This window comes from Triturus cristatus, chromosome 1_1 (assembly GCF_964204655.1).
Source record: "Triturus cristatus chromosome 1_1, aTriCri1.1, whole genome shotgun sequence".
NCBI lineage: Eukaryota > Metazoa > Chordata > Amphibia > Caudata > Salamandridae > Triturus > Triturus cristatus.
Window position 1 is genome coordinate 1,083,917,655 of NC_140579.1, and position 21,490 is coordinate 1,083,939,144.

Here is a 21,490-nt window from a genome sequence, read left to right on the forward strand (position 1 = left end):
TCTGCAGAGCGCTTATGTCTGGCTGGTGACAGCCCATCCCTCGTGCCCTGTCAGATTAGAGATGTTAATGATTCTTCTTTCTGTCATCGCTGTGTGCACTGTTTATAACTGTCCCTCTGTAATGCGGTGGTATTGCTGTGCGGAGGAAGCTTGTACTCTGTAGCATACGCAGGCATAGTGATCCATTTTAGTGTGTCAATCACAGGGAGAGGGACATATCCCTTTTGTGCCAATCACAGGGAGAGGAGGGTATCCCATTTAGCCAATCACAGGGAGAGGAGCATATCCCATTGTGCCAATCATTGGGACTCTATATCATTGCGCCATAGACGTGAAGCGGAGCAGTGTCTACTCTACAATGACACTTAGCAGGAGGGTTCCATCCTACTATGGCCAATCAGAGCGAAAGGGATGCGACTCGCCATCGTAACTACAAAAAAGGCAATAGATATTGCCATATGGCTCACAGGAAAAATATTATATCTCATTTTACCAATCACAGCATGTTCATCTGTCCAAGCTGCGCCTATCAGAACGAAGTGGATCCATTTCATCATGCCGGTAACCGGCTTGGCTCTGATTCTGCCTGTTTCCCACACATGCCTTTTGAACCAAACTATTCCTGGCACACAGTGACTGTAGGAGAAGTGGCAGCTACCCACAGGGCCTGTGTGACTGTCCGCTAGCCATTCCCAGGCTTAATGTAACTTCTGGAGTCATTTAATGTCTGCTTCCTCCATTTGTAAGTAGTTTCCATTCCTGACCCACCATGATATTACGACAGTGACATTTTACTTGGTGCTCACCTGTCTCTCTGTGTAGTCCATCTCTTGGAAACAAGGGCTCCCAAATACTGAACCCTTAGCCAGCATGTGTATGTAAACATGGTGGCAGATGTCTTCATTGGTGCCACCGGGAGCTGCCTCTGCCTCTGAACAGTGCGTCCAAGGGAAGTTAAACAACACCTCCTTCCCCATTTAATGGGCCCTGCAGGATACCATTATCCCCCTCCTCTACTTAGACATTCCTATTTAGAATCATTTTAATACTTTAGCATTCATGACTGGCTTATTGCATTAATCACAAATCTTGATAAAGCCGTAGGACCCGGTCCGGATTCACTAATCAACTTCCATCACATCTTAAATTGATGGATTTCTAGCATTCAACTTGCTCTGAACATGTACCTGATCCTTTGCCAACTCCTTTGATAGTCTGCTGTCAAATTCGCTATCACCTCCCCTCTCTCCAAGGGCCAATAATGTGATATTTAAAACACATTTAACATAATACAACCTGAACGGAGGGACAGAAACTGATTTGAATATCTTGGGAGAGCAGCACTGGCTTACAAAAAGATAAAAATCAGTCCGCTACATTTCTTAAATTCACTATTGGATTCAACCTTCTGGCCTGCATATAACAAATCAATCCCTCTCTGCAGAAAGTGTTGCACCCACTGCGCTATGTTAGGAGACGTTGACAGAGATCTCAGGAATACTTGTAGGTTTTTCTCTTATTTCTGGAATATACTAGCTGTGCATGTTTATTTAGTTTCTCTTGTTATATGCCCTCTTGCTTCCCCGTAAATCCTCAATGATATTTGTATTTGATTGTTTCTACAGTGATAACTTAGAGATGACCAAGGGCTTCTGTTTCACTCGTCATCATTGTAGTTAATTTTTTACGTTTCAGTTTCCCTTAGGCTCGTTCTCATGTTTGTCATTGGCAGGTTTTGACCGATATTTTACAAGCCGGACGCTGGACAATAACAGGCGGAACATCTGGTTTGCAGAGTTCTGGGAGGATAACTTTCATTGTAAGCTGAGTCGCCATGCACTGAAGAAAGGAAGCAACATCAAGAAGTGCACAAGTAAGTGACATCTCATAGATGTCAAAGAGACATCAATAGAGGGTTTGGGAGATAGCTAATATTTCAGACAGCCTAGGTACAAGGCATTGCCATAGTTCAACTTTCAAACCACAGTCACGGTAACAGCCATAACTCAAAGTTTTCCAATAAGAAATTTGGTTATGTTCCTCGATATCATACTGTGAAAGTAGCAGGTGGATGAGACTGCCTAAATCTGGTTGGAAAGAGCAAACTCTTTGCATCATGAGACGGTCAGGTTCTCAATTGCTTTTACACAAGACCAAAAGTAGACCAGAGATCATTTGTAATTAGGCACTATCCACCCAATCCCAAATGTCTGATACAAGAGCTGCAACCTAGCTACTATCCAATTGAACAGGTATATGGATTTGCCCTGGACACATAACAAATGGAGTTCTTGAAATGGATGAATGGTAGAGAGGATCCCTGAATCACTTACCTGTTAATTGGGCGTGCCCTTGAACCAAGAGCAAACGCATGTCAACACAGCCTTGGACAGGGCAGTCTCTGTAGACTTCTTCTGTTGGGTGTTCTTGGGGTGTGATTTGTTAACACAGCAGTTGTTTGTGCAATAGTGTGCAGTAGTATTGACTAGGTGTTGATGGTAGCTGTTTCATGGCCTGGTGCTCTTGGTGTGACAGTTGACATTTGTGAGTCATTCATTCATTAGTCTTTATTATCGATGTATTTCATCATAAAAGACAGTTACAATACAAAGAAAAAAATAAAACAGAATACATGATAATAACAAATCCAGGAAAACACACTATAAAATAATCATATAGGTAAATTACGGTAACCTAATGCCTCTTGTTTCTAATGTACCAAACCCAAGCCAAAAATTTAGCAACAGCAATAGCAGCAAATTCACTAGGGTCAAAACGCAAAATTTCAAGTGCTTCTGACCCTTGTCTTGTTCCCAGGGTACGACATGTTGGTTTGAGCCATTTAGCTCGGGGTGCAACATAGGCAGGGCAGACAAAAAAGATATGACCAACAGAATCAACACAGTCAGTACACCTTTTACAAGAATCACAGGAATCACCCTTCCATTTTTTTGTAAAAGAATTAGTCGGAAGAGTGCCTACTCTAAATTGGTGGTAGAGTTTCCTGTCTCGAGGTCTGGTGATGATATCCCAGTACGCCTCAAGATGAGGAATTTTTTAATGAGCCAAGAACCTGCCTGTCAAGGACTCTGCAGAAGCTGAGATTAGATGATTTTGCTGGACCATTGTCCAATAAAGGACCTTAAAATCTTTCTTGGAGGGAAAGGGATTATTGGCCGGGTCGGTCCAGAGATTACCCAACCCCATGGAATCCAGGAGTTGTTTAGTCTGTCTAAACCAAGGGATGTTACCAGCCCCAAAGATGGATCGAACGTCAAGAAATGCCTTGGCATAGAGGCCTAACTCGGGGACTATCCATAATCGCCTCCAGAAAGCCAATGGCTTGAACCTAGCAATGTCATCAAAAGAGTGACAGCCAAGATCCAACAGGAGCGGTTTTACTGGGGTAGAGCAAGGAAGGCCCGTGAGCATTCTGAGAAATTTATGTTGTGCCTTAACCAGGGGAGAGAGATCGGCAAAACCCCAAAGTTCGGCGCCGTAAAGGATCGCCGAATTTATCCTAACATTAAAGATTTTAATGGGGGGGCCTATCATTCTCGACTGGGATTGCTTTTGTTCTTTAACTAGGCAACCAGAAAGCTGGGCAAATTTAAGAGTTAGAACATCAATTTGCGGCCTCCAATCCAGCTTGTTTTCAAATACTACCCCCAGATAGGTCATGACATTAGTTCGTTCGAGCAAGACGTTGTCCATGGAGACATGGCCCTTCACACCTCTCCCTTTGTTGAAAACCATATATTTGGTTTTGGACACGTTAACAGACAGGTCAAAATCAGAGCAAAAGTTGGTAAAAACATTCAGAGCCACCTGTAATCCAGACAAAGTCTGGGAAAGGAGTAGGGTGTCATCGGCAAACATAAGGAGTGGAATTTTAATACCGCCCAACGTTGGGGCGTCCGTAGAAGTGGAAGAAAAATACTGGACAACTCTGTTAATAAACAGTAAAAACAGAGTGGGCGCAAGGACGCACCCCTGCCTGACACCCCTATTGACCCTAAATCTATCTGTAACCTGGCCCTGTTTCCCCCAACGAACTTGTGCAAAGTTATTATCATGGAGCCTAATGATGATATTCAGGAGATCAACTGGGATCCCTTGCTCCGTCAATACACTCCAGAGTTTAGTCCTATTGACTAAGTCAAATGCTGACCGAAGATCTACAAATGCAGCATATAGTGTGCCACCACACAGATAAACCGTTTTCCAGACAATCAATTGGAACTTGAAAGCCTGGTCGATGGTGCTGGTACACGGTCTGAAACCGGCTTGCAAAGGAGAGATGATGTCCTCCCGCTCAATCCAGATATGGATTCTTGCCAAGATCATTCTAGCGATGATTTTCTGGACAGAGTCAATTAGACTTATCGGGCGGTAGTTCCCCGGGCAGGAGCGGTCTCCTTTCTTAAAAATAGGAAGAATCTCAGCCCCCCCCCAAGAATCAGGAATGTCGGCCCCTCTGACTATGGCATTAGCAAAATGTACAATATAAGGCACCCAATTCCCAAGGTCAGATTTAAAAAGGTCCGTGGGAACACAATCCATACCCGGTGCTTTACCACTTGGAACCTTACTTAAGGCCTTTTCTACCTCAACACAGTCGAAGATTAAGGTCGAGGAGGTGGACAAGTCCCTGTATGTTACTAGGACAGGCCCCTCGACCTGTGAGGGATCCGAGAACTGGGATTCAAAGTGCGTCACCCAGGCATCCGGAGGTACGTGGTTGGTGGGGACCTGGCTGTTCTGTGAATTGCCCCACTTAACAATGTGCCAAAACAAGGTTAGGTTCCGGTGTTTACTGGCAGCCAGGAGGTCGTTCCAGTGATCGTTGTCCCACTCTTGTTTGGCCTTAACTTTGGCCTTGTTATAATCTTTTCTAGCCAATCTGATATTAACCGGATCTTTGATGGTAATAGCAAGTTTTAATTTGCTATATGAGTCTCGGCATGCTTTATTGTACCAGGTAGATGGTTTTAAGATAATAGATTTCTTTGCCTTACAGGGTTTAGAAAAAAGAGATTTAAGGTCAGAGAATAGGTGGTCATGTACAAGTGTGGCTTTACCAACAACATCCTCAGCGCTCTGGAGAGACTGTAAATCGTCCAAGGCACAGGAGACCTTGAAGCCGATCTCTGATAATAGCGCACTATCAACAGCAACCTTGTCCCAGCGTACTCGCCGTTGATCATTAGATAAGACCGCTTCTGCAGTCACTATTTCAGAGGGCTTGATTCTATATGCTGGACAAAGTGAGAGACTCAAAACCAATGGGTTATGGTCACTCTCGGGGCGGTCAAAAACCACCATATCGCATAATGTGGACCAAAACTCCACTTTAACAAGGGCATAGTCAATTCTGCTATTACAACGTCGGCCATCAGAAAAAGTCATCTTACCACCCTTATCAGAGGCGGTCCGCCCATTGGCAGCCCTGAAACCCCGCTCCATACATAAACCCATCCACTGGGTGACAGACTCGGTCCACTTCTTGATAGGTGGAAGATCGAGAGGAGGGATATTTAGAATCGCGTCCACCTCCCATGTAAGTGAATCGGAGGCAAAGAGCAGAGGTTCGAAACAGCAATTTAGATCACCCACAATGAAGACATTAGTGCCTGTATTAATAGTGTCCAAAAACCCATCCAGTTGTAGGAAGGTATGAGTACCACGTCCACCTGGGAGGCCTCTATTATAGACATTTATAATCAGAAATTCGGGTTCATCGTGGTGTTGCAAAGAGATGATCAATAAATCGAGGCTGTCAATGACCAATTCTTTAAGGGAGTACCCAAGAGTTTGCTTAACCCATATACAGAGGCCGCCGGACGGACGGCCCCTGGTGCAACGAGTGGCCCCCTTGGAGAAATTTACATACCCGGAAAAATAGATGGGATCCACAGCCCAGGTTTCCTGGAAAACCAGGATATCATGGGTATTTGCCCAGACTGACCAGTCTTCCGAGGTTACCCTACTACTGAGACCCGCAACATTCCACGAGACCAAAGTCAGGGGGAGAGAACTAGATGGAGTAATACACGGGGAAACGGGGGCGGGGCCCATAGTAGCTGGATGGGTTGCAATGTTATTGGGGCCCTTGCACTCACTCTCGGGGGGACAGGGATCAATGGGGATGAGGGATGGGCTGGTTGGTAGAATGGGCAAGGTACTGGGAAACATGGTACCCAGACCTACTTGTGCCCCCCTAAATCACCTCTCCCTGTTAACCCCGAGATATCTGGACCGGGACAGACCTTACGCACATTGCCCAAATTTTTCTTGTTTGGTGACTGTCAATCAACCCCATCTAGAGAATTCAGGGGGGCATAGAAATTTGTCAGTGGGAGATGAAAGTCCGGTCTTGTCAGTCGGTGAGAGCTCCTGTTAACCCTTTCCCAAACAGTGGACGTATCACATGTTGATGCGAGGGGGTTGTGGGGATAGAAATATGACAAATCCAAAGTGGATATGCCTGTCGCTCTCGAGATGTTAGGAAAAGAGCGAATATGGCTCACCACCCTTGGGTCACGAAAATTTATAATCACACAATCACCCTCCACTTGTTTAGCTCTAGTGCCCAACCAACAAACCCTGCGAACAGTCAAAATTTCAGCCCGTAGTCTAGCAGGTAAAGGCCTGTTACCATTTAACCAATGTGTGACTTTGTTCTTCAGCTCACTATGAGACTCGGGCTTTGCCTGTAGGAGCCGAGGAACACCAGCCATTATAACTGTATATGGTTGGGACTCGGGTGGAAGGTTAATACATGGGAATTTTTGAAAGGGGTCAACATCCTCTAAGTTGGGCTTGCTGGTAGAGATATTATTCGAATTGGTAGCAGTGTTAATAGTGCAACCTGGTTCTTTCGGGACATTTATATTGACATGAGGGCGGGGTACTTCCACAGCCTGATCGTTGAGAGCTGGGATATTGGGCGGTGCTTTGGCCATAAATACATTAGCAGTGGTACCAGGCCTAATTTTGTCAACTTCATCAAGATACGAAGGGATCTTGGGACAAATAGGAGACACTGCAATCTTCTCCAACAGAGACGTGTTAGTGAGTACCATACCCTCTATCTTCTCAAGCGAGGTGGAGAGTCGGATAACTCTCTCTAATAAAGGAAGGAGAAGAGATTTAAATAACTTCTCTACAGGCTTGAGAAAATCAGGGGAGGTGGAGTCAGCATTAGGTTGGAGGGTAGGAGGGTGCAGAGACCTCGGACTTCCAGTTTCCAAGAGGGAGCTATCAGACATGGTAAAGTTGGAAGCGTCACAAATGTTTGCGGATTTGAGTGGTATGGACGCTTTTAAGGTTTTTGCACGTTTCCCCTTGGGAGGAGCTCCCATACGTTTTCTTTTGCTCGGAATAAGCCTAGACTTGTGGGCCTGAGTCAATGCTTCAGTAGGTAGTTGGTCAGATAAAGACTGTGGGAGGCTGGTGCTAACAACAGTTGAATCACCACTGGGCTCGGGAGTGCTAATTATCTCGTGCAAGACAACCAATGGACAATGAGCAGGTGTGTCTGAGGGTACTTGTGGGGTATTACATAGTATGTTGGAGGTTGGTTGGGGCTGGCTGTTTACGGGCGAGACGGCTGTCATAATGTTACCGAGAGATGATCGTTTAGCGGACAATTCGAGGGACAATCTTTTTTCAGTTAATAAAATCTCGTGTTCGAGAACACGTGCAGCTCTTGTGATAAAATTGTCGAGAGTCCCTGTTACTTGACCCCCTTAGCTACCCCGCGCCACCTTCCTACCAGACCTTAAAGAGGTCATGTTTAGGGCAGGGCAGACAGGCAATAGGGGGGGTAACCAATAAGAATAAAAGAATGAACCTCTGGGATTAAAAAGAAACAATAAATGTAAATATCTAAATCACAATTAATTATTGATATGCTAAGTATAAACAACAAATACTGAATAAGGCAGTCCACCAATCAGCAGTGAAACATGTACTCACGATAGCAACAATGTTTATAACTCGTTGGGAGAGACCCTTTTTCAGGGGGGTGGCCCGCCCCGTCCTCAAACGGCCACAAACGGCCCGCTCTTTGCCCGGTCTTCGCCCCGGTCAACGGCCCGCGCGCGTACCGCTAGCGCGTTACTAAAATGAGCTGTTAATAATGAGGGCCGTTAACAAGCAGGCGGCAACGGGAAGAGCAACCAGGTGAGGCGGATCTGATTGGCGCAGGGCCCCTTGGTCCTCGCAGTCCCAGAGCTGAGCAAGGCAGCAGCCTTCCCCCTAGAGCAGTGTAGCGTCCGTGAATGTCTGTTCGCTCTGAGGCACACAACAAGAATGAAGACCCAACCAGGATTTTATGCTGTCAGGGCCGGCGAGCGGCACCCGCGAAGCCGGGGCCGCGAGCAGTTGATTGATGCTGGGAGGCGGCAACGGGAAGAGCAACCAGGTGAGGCGGATCTGATTGGCGCAGGGCCCCTTGGTCCTCGCAGTCCCAGAGCTGAGCAAGGCAGCAGCCTTCCCCCTAGAGCAGCGTAGCGTCCGTGAATGTCTGTTCGCTCCGAGGCACACACCTGAAGAGTCAGATTCCAGTGATGATGCAGACACTGAAACAGTGAGAAGAAAAAAGAATCCTGTGTGTGGCAGCGTCTGCGATGACCTCCGATCCCGGCACCTCGGTATGGCCGTATGGCAGCACCTCGGTATGGCCGTATGGGGCACCTCGGTATGGCCGTATGTGAGTCATTCTGGGGAGGGAAGGAGGTGGTAGCAGTTGGCTAGAATTGAATTGAAAGTTGTCAGTTGGGAGATCTAAGTGGGAGGTGAAAGTACTTAGGGTGTGAATTATCAGAGTTCGAAATTGTCATTGGTCGTTTCATTCTTGTCGGGTAGGAGTTGCTAAGGTGACAGTTGTTCGGCTGTGAATAGTCCACTGTCAACGGTTGTGATGACATTTGCCATTCCGAGGGTAAGAGAGCTTGTGAAAAATTGAAATATTGCTTGAGCGGGGTCAGCTCTAACCCTGCTCCTGTGAATAAGTGGATCCAATCGTTGCTTTAGGATAGATCTTCTCTGTATCTCTGCGTTGCGCCAACTGACACCAGACGAGATGTCATTACACGGCAGTAAGCCGCCCCAGGAGCATCCAGCGACCTCACAACAATCCATTTTATTGTAAACCATCATGAGGCATACGGTTTTATGGAGCCGAATATTTAGAATTGGTGCTGGAGGCCGTGCTGCGATTGTGAGGGTGGGACAGAGAGGTGGGGGCGGAGAGTCCCACATCATGAAAGGATCCGCCTATGTAGCTGAATGCGGACAGCGGAGATGACAAGGGAACTCAGGATGGAAATGGAAGCATATAACAGAATTCAAACTGTAATCATTGCTCTGAAGTTCTAACGGAGAACTCTACGCTGCACAAAACGTATAACGACAACTTAGTACATATTATCTTCCTTACCATTGCTGATTTTAATGGTAAATTTATCATAAAGACACAGGTCTCTGACAATAATGCTATAGCTTAATCTGCTTTGAAAGGCTTATATTTTATGATATACAACTTGTAAACACCCAGACACTACACAGCAGAGTAATCTTCACAGTTCCACCTATTTCACTTATTTATAGGCTATTTTAGAGGTTCAATATTAGACCGTTTTTAGGAGTTGATTTGAGTGACATTCACAGGGGCTACCGCTCTGAGTAACTACACGTGTTGTGGTGTTTCTGCACCTGATATTACTGATTCTGGATGCACCAAATCCAGCTTAACCAGGTGGAAATCCACACCCCGCAAAGCAGCGTGTGAAGAGTGGTAAAGGCTGCTGGCGAAGGCGCAGTCATCTCCTATGTGCTTCCACACAAATGGACAGGAGATTTTGAAGCCTACCATTTGTCCCGCCATCTCCCACCCATCCCGCAATGCATGCATTTATGACATGTGGCTCCAGCAGATTTAGGCAAATGAAGCGGGTGATAGATTCATATAGATCTTGCTGAGATCTCATACTCAAAATTGGGCAAGGAACCCTTTGAGATTTTAAAACAGATCTCCCCATTACCGTCCTGGGAGTCAGTGCTAGACTTGAGTGGGAACTTTTTGGAATCTGGGTTCAGTGTCGAAGGAGTAGCTGGGACTGACCCGGCAGTACCCCGGCATGTGTCTGTGCGGTAGGCGAACCGCCACCCAACAGGAAGTGTAGCTGAAAGAGCCACTGCTCCACAGACATTCAGTGCATATTTAGCTGTGCTGAGCTGCAGAGGATGAAGAGACTGGACATTCTTTTCCCCCACCAACTCCTATCCAGCTCAAGGATAATCAATAGTTCCGTTTAGGTAAGTATCATAGCAGAGATCGGGTATTGAAGGTCAAATGGAGGTGAGCGGCACCCTTCCACAGCTTGTCCCAACAGATAAACTTAGGCATGAACGTGATTTCTTCCTCAAGTTCCAAGGAAGACAAAAGACTCCTTAAGGAAAACTGAATACATTGTTCATGACTATACTTGTAGAAGAAGTGAGATGACAAGATTTATTCATTTGCTATATTTTATGGCTAATAAGGAAAATACTATTCCTATTCAGGGCATATAATACACATCGAATTTTGCTTCTGTAAGTCTATATATTTAGCAATGGTCATTTATATTACTCTCAATAGAAAAAAGAATCGTTTTTCATATTTATTGATCCGCATTTATTACTGAAAAATCTATGAGATAATTATTTAATCAGCCTTTGAGGATGAAGATAGGACATGGGAGGATTCAAATATTTGCCACACAGATATTATGCATCTCCTTATAGTGAATGTATAGCACACTGAGCAGCGTTGCCAGAATTGGGATTTAATGGCCTGCAGGTTACACAAGACTTGTGTAACAAACAAAAATAAACCCATGAGAAATGTAACTAGAACAGAATCCTTTGCGCTGCAGTGCTCTGAATTAGATCCCACTGTCGCTAGCTTCAAAGTTTTGTAGGACATAACCAGGTCTATTATCCAATTAGGAAGCGATCTGGCCTGTGATTCAGCTCCGGACTGGTGGTGGCCTTGGTGCCCCGCGAGCTGAGCACTGTAGGTGATCAATGTGATGCCAGGGCCCTGATTTTATTGGATCTGTAGGCGGCCTTCAACATTATCTCTCCACCATATTTTGTTACCCCGTCAATCTGCGTCCACCATTGATGGTAAAGGGCTCTACTGGGTGGAATCTTTCCAGTCTGACAGAACGTAGTGGGAGGAGCTTGGGGTCGTCACATATTCTCATAGACAAGTGCCCGGAGCCCTATCAGCTTCAGTGTTTAATGCCTGTGTGCGCGTTGTCGCCTCTCTGCATCAAGAGCTGGAGTTCACCCTGTTCTTGTATGCCGATGACACACTGATACCTTGCACATTGCAGCGGGGGGCACTGCAGACCTGGGTAAGCTTCACAAGGCCCTTGAAGTGTTGGATGTCTGCCACTTGCCTCAGGCCGAAGCCCTCAAAATCTGACATTTTTCTAACCCCAAAATTTCCACAACACGAGAGAGAATGCTTTGCCCTTCTTCATGGGAACTATGTGTTTCCCGAGTGTAGGAAGGACAGAACTTCAAAGTGAAGTTCGATTCAGAGCTTTCTTTGGATCCTCAAGTCTTTCTAGAAACCCTGCCTTTCGATGTGGAGTGTTGTATGGCATTGTGATTGTTCCTTTTCTGCCAATAACACATAAGGTTATGTGGCCACTGTATTTATACAGTATCACATCGTCTAATCACGTAACACTATTTCCCCCAGGTTTGTTATATGCTATAAAAAGTATGTCACTTCTACGTACGCAGAATGGAGCGGCGATGCATCTGTACAGGGCAAATATTTGAATCCATTTCTGATTTTTTTTTTTTAGCACTTCACACTCTACCGATAAAGAAATTAGTCCTTTTTATGCCCCTCTCTGTAGCCCACGGGATTACTCATTGAGGATTAATTCAGGAATAATCAATCTCATTACTCAGTTGACAGTTTTCGTAGATAATATCAGCCGGACGGTAAAGTAGTATTAACCTCCCAAATGGTATTGTCATAATTTAGGCAATCTAAATTAGGGGGTGGGGGTCTAAGCATGTGGCTCCAATTTAGAATAATAAACGTCCTTGCTCCTTGCAAACAGCATTTCCTCTCATTTTGAAAACCCTGAACTCTTGCTGTTCACTCACTTCATTCGGTTGTGCGCTTGTCCCTTCTTTTAGAATGATCTCTTAAGGTATTGTGTTATAGCGCCCAAAGGCCTCAGCGTGTGGTGACAGATGTGCTCTATATATATCCCATTAGACCTTCCTCTCTCTCTGTCCCTCGCTTTGTCAAAAGCCCTCTTTGTTTACAGCCTTTCTGTGGGGTGAAAAGAAACAGAGAGAGAAAGGAACAAACACATAGAGCATACAGCCCTCCTTGTGACTCCGAGTTATTCGTGGGGATAAGGACGGGATGTGCCGCGTGCCCGCCTAGGTCTGCACAGATGCTCCTCTTCAAGGCGACAGTCCTGAATTTAAGAACATTATCTAGTATTTTTGAATTTCATTTCTTTGTTTTTCTTTAAAAGTCCTTTATGTCATATATTAGGATGTACTATTCCGTTGAGGAAGAGAAGAGTGAAAGGAAAAGAGAGCGTGGGTGCCTGAGTCCCCCTAACCCCCAGCAGGAGATGCACCTGCCAGTATTAGCATATACAAATTCACTCATGTTTCGCCCTCGGGCAGTGAAGGGCTTCAGGGGTTCAATATTGTGATAGGCAGGAATTCATCAATCTCTTTCGGTTTTAGTATCGAAGCATGTTCGATACAGGTTTCAGATAGATCAGCGCACCTTCCACACTACCATCTGAGCTATCCCGTAGGCATTAGAATATGTGAATTGCAGGGTGAACATGAGATTGCAGTAAACACTTTAACAAAGTGAGGGATCTCACTTTGATGGAACATGCTATCTCATTGTCATGGGAACATGCTACCTCACTGTCATGGGAACATGCTATCTTACTGTGATGGAACATGCTATCTCATTGTCATGGAAGCATGCTACCTCACTGTCATGGGAACATGCTGTCTTACTGTAATGGAACATGCTGTCTTACTGTCATGGGAACATGCTATCTTACTGTGATGGAACATGCTATCACATTGTCATGGGAACATGCTACCTCACTGTCATGGGAATATGCTACCTCACTGTCATGGGAACATGCTGTATCACTGTCATGGGAACATGCTATCTTACTGTGATGGAACATGCTATCTTACTGTGATGGAACATGCTATTCTTACTGTGATGGAATATGCTATGTTACTGTGATGGAACATGCTATTCTTACTGTGATGGAACATGCTATCTTACTGTGATGGAACATGCTATTCTTACTGTGATGGGAACATGCAATCTGCAGCTTACACGGCCCTCTCTTTAGCTGGCATATTATATCTCCACGCTATTTCACACGGACCGATACCTGGCACAAGCAGGGCACACAAAGTCCAACCAGTTTGCACACAGGTTGCACGCAGGCACATTAACCTGCCGAGCTTTCCACCTGGCATCGGAACTTTCAACAAAGTTCGGCCTCCTTGGCCGTCCAATGGTGGCTGGAACAAATAGCCTGTAGCTAGGTGGGTTTTTGCAGCATGTGCTTAACTCTCTGAGCCATTACTAACTGACTGAAACTACTTTTCTACAGCATAGCAATGCTTGGATACTGTGATCATGGCCCTCTACCATATTGTACTTTGCACTATCACTGGTGTGTATGGGTTCGGAGCACGCAAATGAGAGCATTATTATTGTAACGTTTGAGCATATTATTGACTATGAGACTGATTTAGATCTTGGCGGATGAGAACATGACGGATATCCCGTCCGCCTGATTACAGGTGCATTATATCCTATGGCACTTGCAATAGGGCGGACAGGATATCCTCAAGTTTGCGACGGAGTATCCCATCCGCCAAGATCTAAATCAGACCCTATGTGTGGGCTGTTAATATCAGGTTTCATTATTATACACAAAAGTACTATCTGTATAGACACTGGAAGGATGAAAAGCTGAGCTGGTCCAGCTGAGAGCTGAAACTGTGAACTTTCAAGTGAGCAAATCTATGCAGCAGACACAATAACCCATGAACTCCTTTGCCAGAAAGAGCCTCTTGCGTCATTTCACTTCCAGTTTGCATAGTGCTTTGGTTGTTTCAGTACTGAGATCGAGCACACTCTGACAGCTGATCATAAGGCGTGTAACCGCCATGGTGTGAGCATGTGTGATATTCTCTCTAACATGTTCTGTTGAATGTTCTGCAGTTCTGGCAATGTTAGGGAAAAGCACACAGAATAAACAGCACAGGCTTTGGATGCGTTTTGGCATGGATAAGACAAACCAGATGGTATGTCTGGGCTATGCTAGGTGAACGGCAATAGATTCTGTTTCATATTTGTGTATGCTTTTCGTTGGACTCGTTGGTCAAGATCCTTATTTGTGAGATAACGGAGCTTTTGATTTCCCGTCTCGTTTCCTGGCATTTCGGGACGTTTTGTACCTTTTTCACTTTGGTGCTTTTCATGAAGCACCTTGAAAATTACTTTTTTTATTAGTAAGGGATCCCTTTTTTTAAGGATAAGAGGTCGGGTTCTTTACCATTTTGTTTTTTTTCCCCGAAAGGAACCTCGGAGAAGCTTGGACAAAAAGTAAGGACTAAAAAATAAAAATTATTCAACGATAAAACTCTTTTGGGACTGAAACTTGGTTGGATTTGTCTGCTCACTATGGACACAATCCTGCATATAGACGGCCTCCAGTGCCTTACCTGGGTCCTAGCTGTGGGACATGGCGCTTTTTGGCTAAAGTTCCCTAAACTTTTTGCATTTCCCATCGACCTTTTTTCTGACATGTGTTGCCAACTTAGATGCTTTGGACACTTTGCGACTGCTAAACAGTGTCAAAGTGCAAGTGCTCCCGGTGTATATTGTAATGGTAATTGGTTGTCCATAATTGGTATGTTGTATTACTAGTGAAGTCCCTAGTAAAATGCACTATGTGTGCCAGGGCTAGTAATGCAAATGCTACTTGTGAGCCTGCAGCACTTATTGTGCCACCCACTCAAGTAGCCTGGAAAAAGGGAACTCAGACCTGCCCTTGCAGGGCCTTCGCGCAGTTTCCTAAACTGCCATGTTGTGCTGGTAAGTGCACACACTTACCAGACCCTACCCTTCCCTTTCTGTACACAACAGGCACCCCTAGGGTAGGTCTAGGGTACCCCCTGGACAGGGTGCAGTGCATGTGAAAGTTGGGACATGTACCAAAGTGAGTACCAAGTCCTGGTAGTGTAATAATCTCCATTTCGTTTTCACTGTTGAAAGGCCATCTTGCCCATTAGAATAGAATGGGGAGGCTGTGTAATATGTTTTCCAGCCTATCTCCCCAAAGGCTTAAGATAGAAAGGTGAAGTTTAGTATGCCTGAACTCACCCTGCAATAACACATCTTTTTATGAAGATGGTTTTTGCATTATGTGTTTGTAAGCAACTCTTTCAGAAGTGGCTGGGTTTTTGTGCTTTAAACATTTCTGTGTGTCTCTGCCTGGTTGTGGATTGACTGGCTGGATTTGAAAGCGATGGGATCTGGGAAATGTCTTGACCCAGGGGAGGAGGTGAGACAGCACAGGCTGACCTGCATAGAGGCGAAGAGACCTGGGCTGGTGCTATAAAACAATTGTCACACCTCCTGCTGAGTGATTGAGAATCCAGACCCCCACTAATCAAAGGAAGAAGGTGTCACTGGTAGGGAGGCACCCAGAACTGGTTTGAGCAGGGGTCAGTGCCCCCTGTGATACAACGACTTTAAAGTCATTGAGGGGTATAACTATGCGAGCTGAAGCCCCTGAACTTTGGATAATGGCTTGATCAAGATTGAACAAGACTGGAGCTACTTCGTGGTTCAAAAGGAACCTTTGCCAAGGAAGAAACAACTGAATAGACTGAAGGGAAGGACTGTCCCTTGCTGTGTGGCTGGGGGCTGGTCTGCAGTTTGCTGTTTCAACCAAAGAAAGGCTGTGCTGTGTCCCCCTGCTTGAAAGGACTTTGCTGTGCTGTGTCCTGAAGTAACTGATCCCCAAGGGCCCGAGGTGAGCTGGCTCCCTGTTCGGAAACACGGGAACACAAAAGTTTCCAAATAAGACTCTTAGAGACGCTGTGCGTGTGTTCCCTGTCTAGCCTGAGACCTTCATAAGTTGTGCCCTGTCATCTTGGGCACCTGGAGTTCCAAACGAGACTCAGCGATGCAGTGTGCGTGCGTTTGGTGCAGCCTGAGACTTTTGCGTGGAATGGCCCCTGATCATGCACACCAAAGGGGCAAGTGTGTCTCAGCGACGCTGTGTGTGTGTGCTGTTTGCAGCCTGGGACCCTCGCCAGAGGTGGACTGTGATCGGGGACACCAGAAGATAAAGTGTCTCTCTGCGGCGCGGAGTGCGTGTGCTTTCTACCATCGGAGACCTGCACAAGTTGTGTCCTGTGATCGTGGGCATCAGATGATAAAGTGTGTTTCAGCGACACGGAGTACGTGTGCTTTCTAACGCCTGAGACCTGTGCAAGTTGTACCCTGTGATCATAGGCACCAAAAGATCAAGTGAGTCTCAGCGATGCTGCGTGCGTGTGTCGTGCGCAGCCTGAGACCCTCGTGAGGAGTTGTCTGGTTAACGTGCACCAGGAGTCCAGTGAGTCTCTTAGACTCTGAGTGCGGGTGTAGTGTGCAGCCTGGGATCTTCCCATTGCCCGGAAATTCAGAGAGATTGCATCGGAGGCCCAAGTCGCTGGATGAGGAGAGGAGAGGGGGTTCGCGCCCCCTAGTTAAAGTGTGTATACTACTGGGGTGAGGCGCAGGCTCGGAGGGAGACGCTCTCGGCCTCTTTCTCTGTCCTGGAGCGCGAGTCTCTGATTCGGCTCGGATCGCGGCCGGTGTGCCAAGGGAGTGGCAGCACCGGGGCCGGAGTGTGAAGCTGCATCTACTGTGTTATATCTTACCCGTGTGGGGGGGCAACTGTGGCCGGAGGCTAACCGCAAGCCAGCACGAGTGGCTGAGAGACCGCCGGAGGCACCGTGAATGGTGCCGGAGTAAATTACGTATATTGCATTATTTCTGCATAATGGAACATCTGATGATTATATGACGCATTGCCTGTTTGTCGTATTGCCCATTGCATTAGTTTTGTATAATGAACTGCCTGATAGGTGTGTTACGCATTGCACTAGTTTTGCATAATGAACTGCCTGATAGGTGTGTTACACATTGCACTAGGTTTGCATAACGAACTGCCAGATAGATGTGTTACGCCTTGTCTTAGTCCTGCATCACGAACTGCTGGATTGTTGTATTACACATTGCATTAGTGTTGCATACCGAACTGCCTGATATATGTGTAACGCATTGCATTGGTTTCGCCTAACGAACTGCCTGATAACTGTATTACACATTGCATTACTTTTTCCTAACAGAGTATCTGAAGAGGACCGTACGCATTGCATTACGGGGGCATAACAGTTTACAATGTTGTTGCATTATGCACTGCATTACAGTGGCAGTACAAATCGCCAGATAGCCGTATTATGATCTGCATTATTCTTATGTTGTGAAGTACCTGACTGTTGCAAAACGAACTGCATATAACCACATTAGGATTACATAGGATTGTTTAGTTTAGCTCAATAATAATAGGCCAGGGGGAGCATTACCCCGACGCATATGTTGGTTTAAGATTGCGTGGTCCCATCGTATATCTTTTTATAAACATATACTTGTTTTTCTATGAAACTCGTGTGGAGTCCATTTGTGGTGTTATCATTGGGTTGCTGTGAGCGTAATTGTAAATACTTTACACATTGACCTTGAAGATAAGCCTGGCTGCTTGTGCCAAGCTACCAAGGGGGTGGAGTGAGGGCTATCTCAGAAGGTGACCTTCCTTTCCCTAAAGTTGGGGCTCACAGGTCCCTGTTTGGCCTAAGGTACCTACCTCAGCCCACCAGGGATCCTGGGATTCTAACACTAGCATTATCCACACATCCTTCTTCTTGTCCTTTGTTTACCCACCTTCTCTCGGTGCACTCTTCTACTTATGCCTCTTCAATTATTGGACATGAGTGGGTAGGGTACGGGGAGAGGAACAGGACATTCTTTGTTCGTGCAGTGTCTGGTTTACAGGTGAGTGGGGGTGGAACAAATCCGTCAGGATTGTTTGCCATTTTCTTTGGCAAGCATGCTGTATGTTAGTGAGATAATTTAGGGTAGTGACTGCTTTTGTGGAACAATTACTACCATCTACTGGTATATCTGGAAGGTGTGGGATGAGTGTTCGGAGTTCCGTCAAAAGTGTGTGACATGTTGAGATGGTGTGTCTCTTACTCTCTTTCCATTTCTCTCTATGTCTCTCTTCTCTTTCTATCACTGACTCTGCTGCTAACTTCAGTTTACTCTCTTTCTCTCTCTCTTTCTATCTTGTGCTCTTTATGTTGGTATCGCTACTTCTTACCTTCCTTTTCATTCGTCTTTTATTCTAGTTTCCCTCTATACTCTCTTCACTTTTCTGACTCTTTGTCTTAAAAGCTCTTTTTAAATTCTTTCATCGTTTCAGATGCTTTGCATTTTGCTTAGTTTCTACCACTCTTTATCTTTGCTTTGCCTTCAGTTCCTCTATGCTATGTTTATTTTTCCCTCTCTCCCTCTTCTTCTGTGACTGCTCACTCTTTCACACTCTTTCACACTTCACCCTCGTCAATCCACCGCCCCTCCTGTGCGGTGATCACCTTTCTCTCTCCTTCGTCTGACCTGCATCTTGAATTCCTTGGCAATATTTAATGCATGCTCCCTCTCCATCTAGCTGAGACCCTTTGGGAAATTGGGTTTCTGCACAGGCTGGAATTTCCTTTTATCATGTCCTTCATCTTTGACCATGCAGGAGAAACTGCCTGTGTGCCAGACCACTGCAGAATCCCTCTCCCCTGTCAGGATTGACTGGAGATATGTGTTTTATATGTATATTTATTAAGTGCCTTATATGGCTTCTAACGGAAGTAATATCCAGGTATCAAGAGATAGATAGGAATAAGAGTAGTTTGAATGGTTCTATTGGTTCAAAGAATGTACATCTATAGGCCCCGACCGACAGATGCGTCCGAAAGAAGAGCCGGTCTGGGAACTGACAGCCGGCCACACTTCAAGTCAGTGTGTTACTTCACTCCAGCATGGGCCCTGGTGATGGCTTCCGGTATCACCAGGGCCTGACTCTGTGCCTATCTGGCTGGCGTAAGCGGGACATTTTTCCTGACACTCGAACCTGGTTAGCAGGTATGGCTTGGATAGTAAAGAAAGTGGTGCCATCTTAATACTGGTGATTGTTGGATCTCAACCGTGGTCACAACAAAAGCATGACCAGATCACAGTCACCCACATTTGACAATGCAAAAAGAACTAGGTTTTGTTTTTAACTTTAAAAAATAAAAACCATGTGCTAGCATGTGGAATGGCACATGTATTATCTTCAGCTTTCAGACGGAAATGATTTTTGAGGAATAAGCTACTCTCACATGTGTACCATGTGACAGCGGCTACAGAACGCTTAGTGCATGTAGCGCGGCACCCACAGGAACCCACTACAAGTCAGTTGAGGTGATCCCTTTGAGGCAGAGAAAACACCTGCAGCTCCTTGCAATGCCAAACAGAGACAAAGCGCGAGAGATGACGAATCCAATGTGACTCCACCACACAGAGAGGAGAATATGGAGCCAGACCCTCAGTTCCAGCCCCTACCAGAACTACAGCCACAAATGTCGGCCGAAGGAATGCCGCGACCATCAACTGGCCACTGGAACAAGGGATCAGGTCCGTACTAGACTGAATACCAAAATCAGCCTTGGGACATTCACTGTTGGGTCATGGCAGCCGCTGGAGTCTGAAAGTAGCCTTCTAGCCTGCAGATTACCGGACAGATGCAGAGTGTTAAATAGCCAGTCTGCCCTTGAAGGGTTCTTCTCCTTGGGAATGAAGCTGAAGTCACTGTTGGCAAAAGGCAGTGGAACTACCCACTGCTTGAAACACGTGTGCGCACATGAATCAAGGCTTACCAGAGCAATGCTGGGATTCATCGGCACTGTACTGAAAGCTTAAGCGATATCTTAATATTAAAAGCAAAAAGCGTACATGGTAATATTGCCACGCGGATCAACAAAGGGAAAAGCTTTCCTAACATCCTGGCGCCAGCCAGATACCCAAAGGAGTAATCCATTCAAAAGAAATAATTTTTTGAGCTGATGGAAATCCCTTCTTTCCTCAAGAGGCAAGCTCTTGTGATTAAAGTGTTGAAAAGTAAATAAAATAACAGGCTGAAATGGCCTCCCTATATGAAAAGCTTCCAGGACAAATCTTGACTCAACTGCACCTGGATCTGCGCTCAGAGAGAGCCTTTCTTGTCATTGATAGCAGAATCGATGTGCAAAATCTCTCAGTGGATTGGAACCGCATCTCTCTTGCAAAGTTGTGAAATTAAATATCAAACCCATACAAAAAATAACCATATGCCGCACTATTGGAAAACTTGGAGGAGATAAAGCTTAGTTTTATGTTCTGAGTGCCAAGCGGTGCTGCCTGTAGAGCAACCAACCACCGGACTGTGGAACGACCTTCAGTGAACATAATGCATAGGAAATTTCATGCAGGGTGCCGGGGCTCTCTATGCCTTATGTAAACCTAGTACATCAAACACTCCTTGTGTATCTAGATCACCAGGGAGAGGTTACCAGCACTCATAGGATGTATGTGAATTTTAACAAGATCTCATTGGTCTGTTTCCACAAACTGTTGTCCAAAATACTGCAAATGTCATGGAAAGGGAAATTAAAAAAATCAAATAAGAGGGACATAAATAATAAAAGAACGGGTTGAAGGGCAACCATCTGCGAAAATGCGTTTTGACAAGAAAAAAAAAACTCGCCACACTAAAGTAACAGGAATGGAAAATTTGAAGAGCAGTGCAACAGCACGATTCTTCCACGAAATCAAGTTGGGGTAGAAATGTAAGTAGAAATCGATCTTAGGTGAAAGTTCTTCCCACCGCAAAATCTTTTGTAGAAAAGGAATGCAATTTTACTTTTTGCCGAAAATAGATGTACAGTTTATAATTTTGCAGGAGATCAATTTGCAAAACTCACAAGCAGAAAGTTTTATTTTTTAGTGCAATTTCATGAAATGCAGGATTCCTAATTTCTAAAAATTCAGCAAATGGAATAAAAATGTCACACGTCTTTAATTCTTACGATCACTTCTTCCCTCCAGAAAGTTTACATTTCGACATAAGTTATGGAAGCCTTATGTTCCAACATGATAGTCCTCCTTTGTGTCCAGCGACAGGGCCCGGCGTGGATGTGAGCTGGTGGGGTCAACCATCAAGCATATGTTGTTGGCATCAAGGCGAAACTCTTGTCATGTACTGTGGCTTAA

The 21,490-nt window shown here is 45.4% G+C and overlaps 1 protein-coding gene across 1 annotated transcript in view; it reads left to right on the plus strand.

Annotated features, from left to right (window-relative positions):
- Positions 1–21,490, plus strand: part of LOC146871592 (metabotropic glutamate receptor 4-like) — a 2,887,050-nt gene that overhangs the window by 1,142,569 nt on the left and 1,722,991 nt on the right. The window contains exon 7 of the mRNA XM_085647231.1: positions 1,733–1,873. Within this exon, the coding sequence (XP_085503357.1) occupies positions 1,733–1,873 (141 nt within the window). The remainder of the gene's footprint in view (positions 1–1,732; positions 1,874–21,490) is intronic.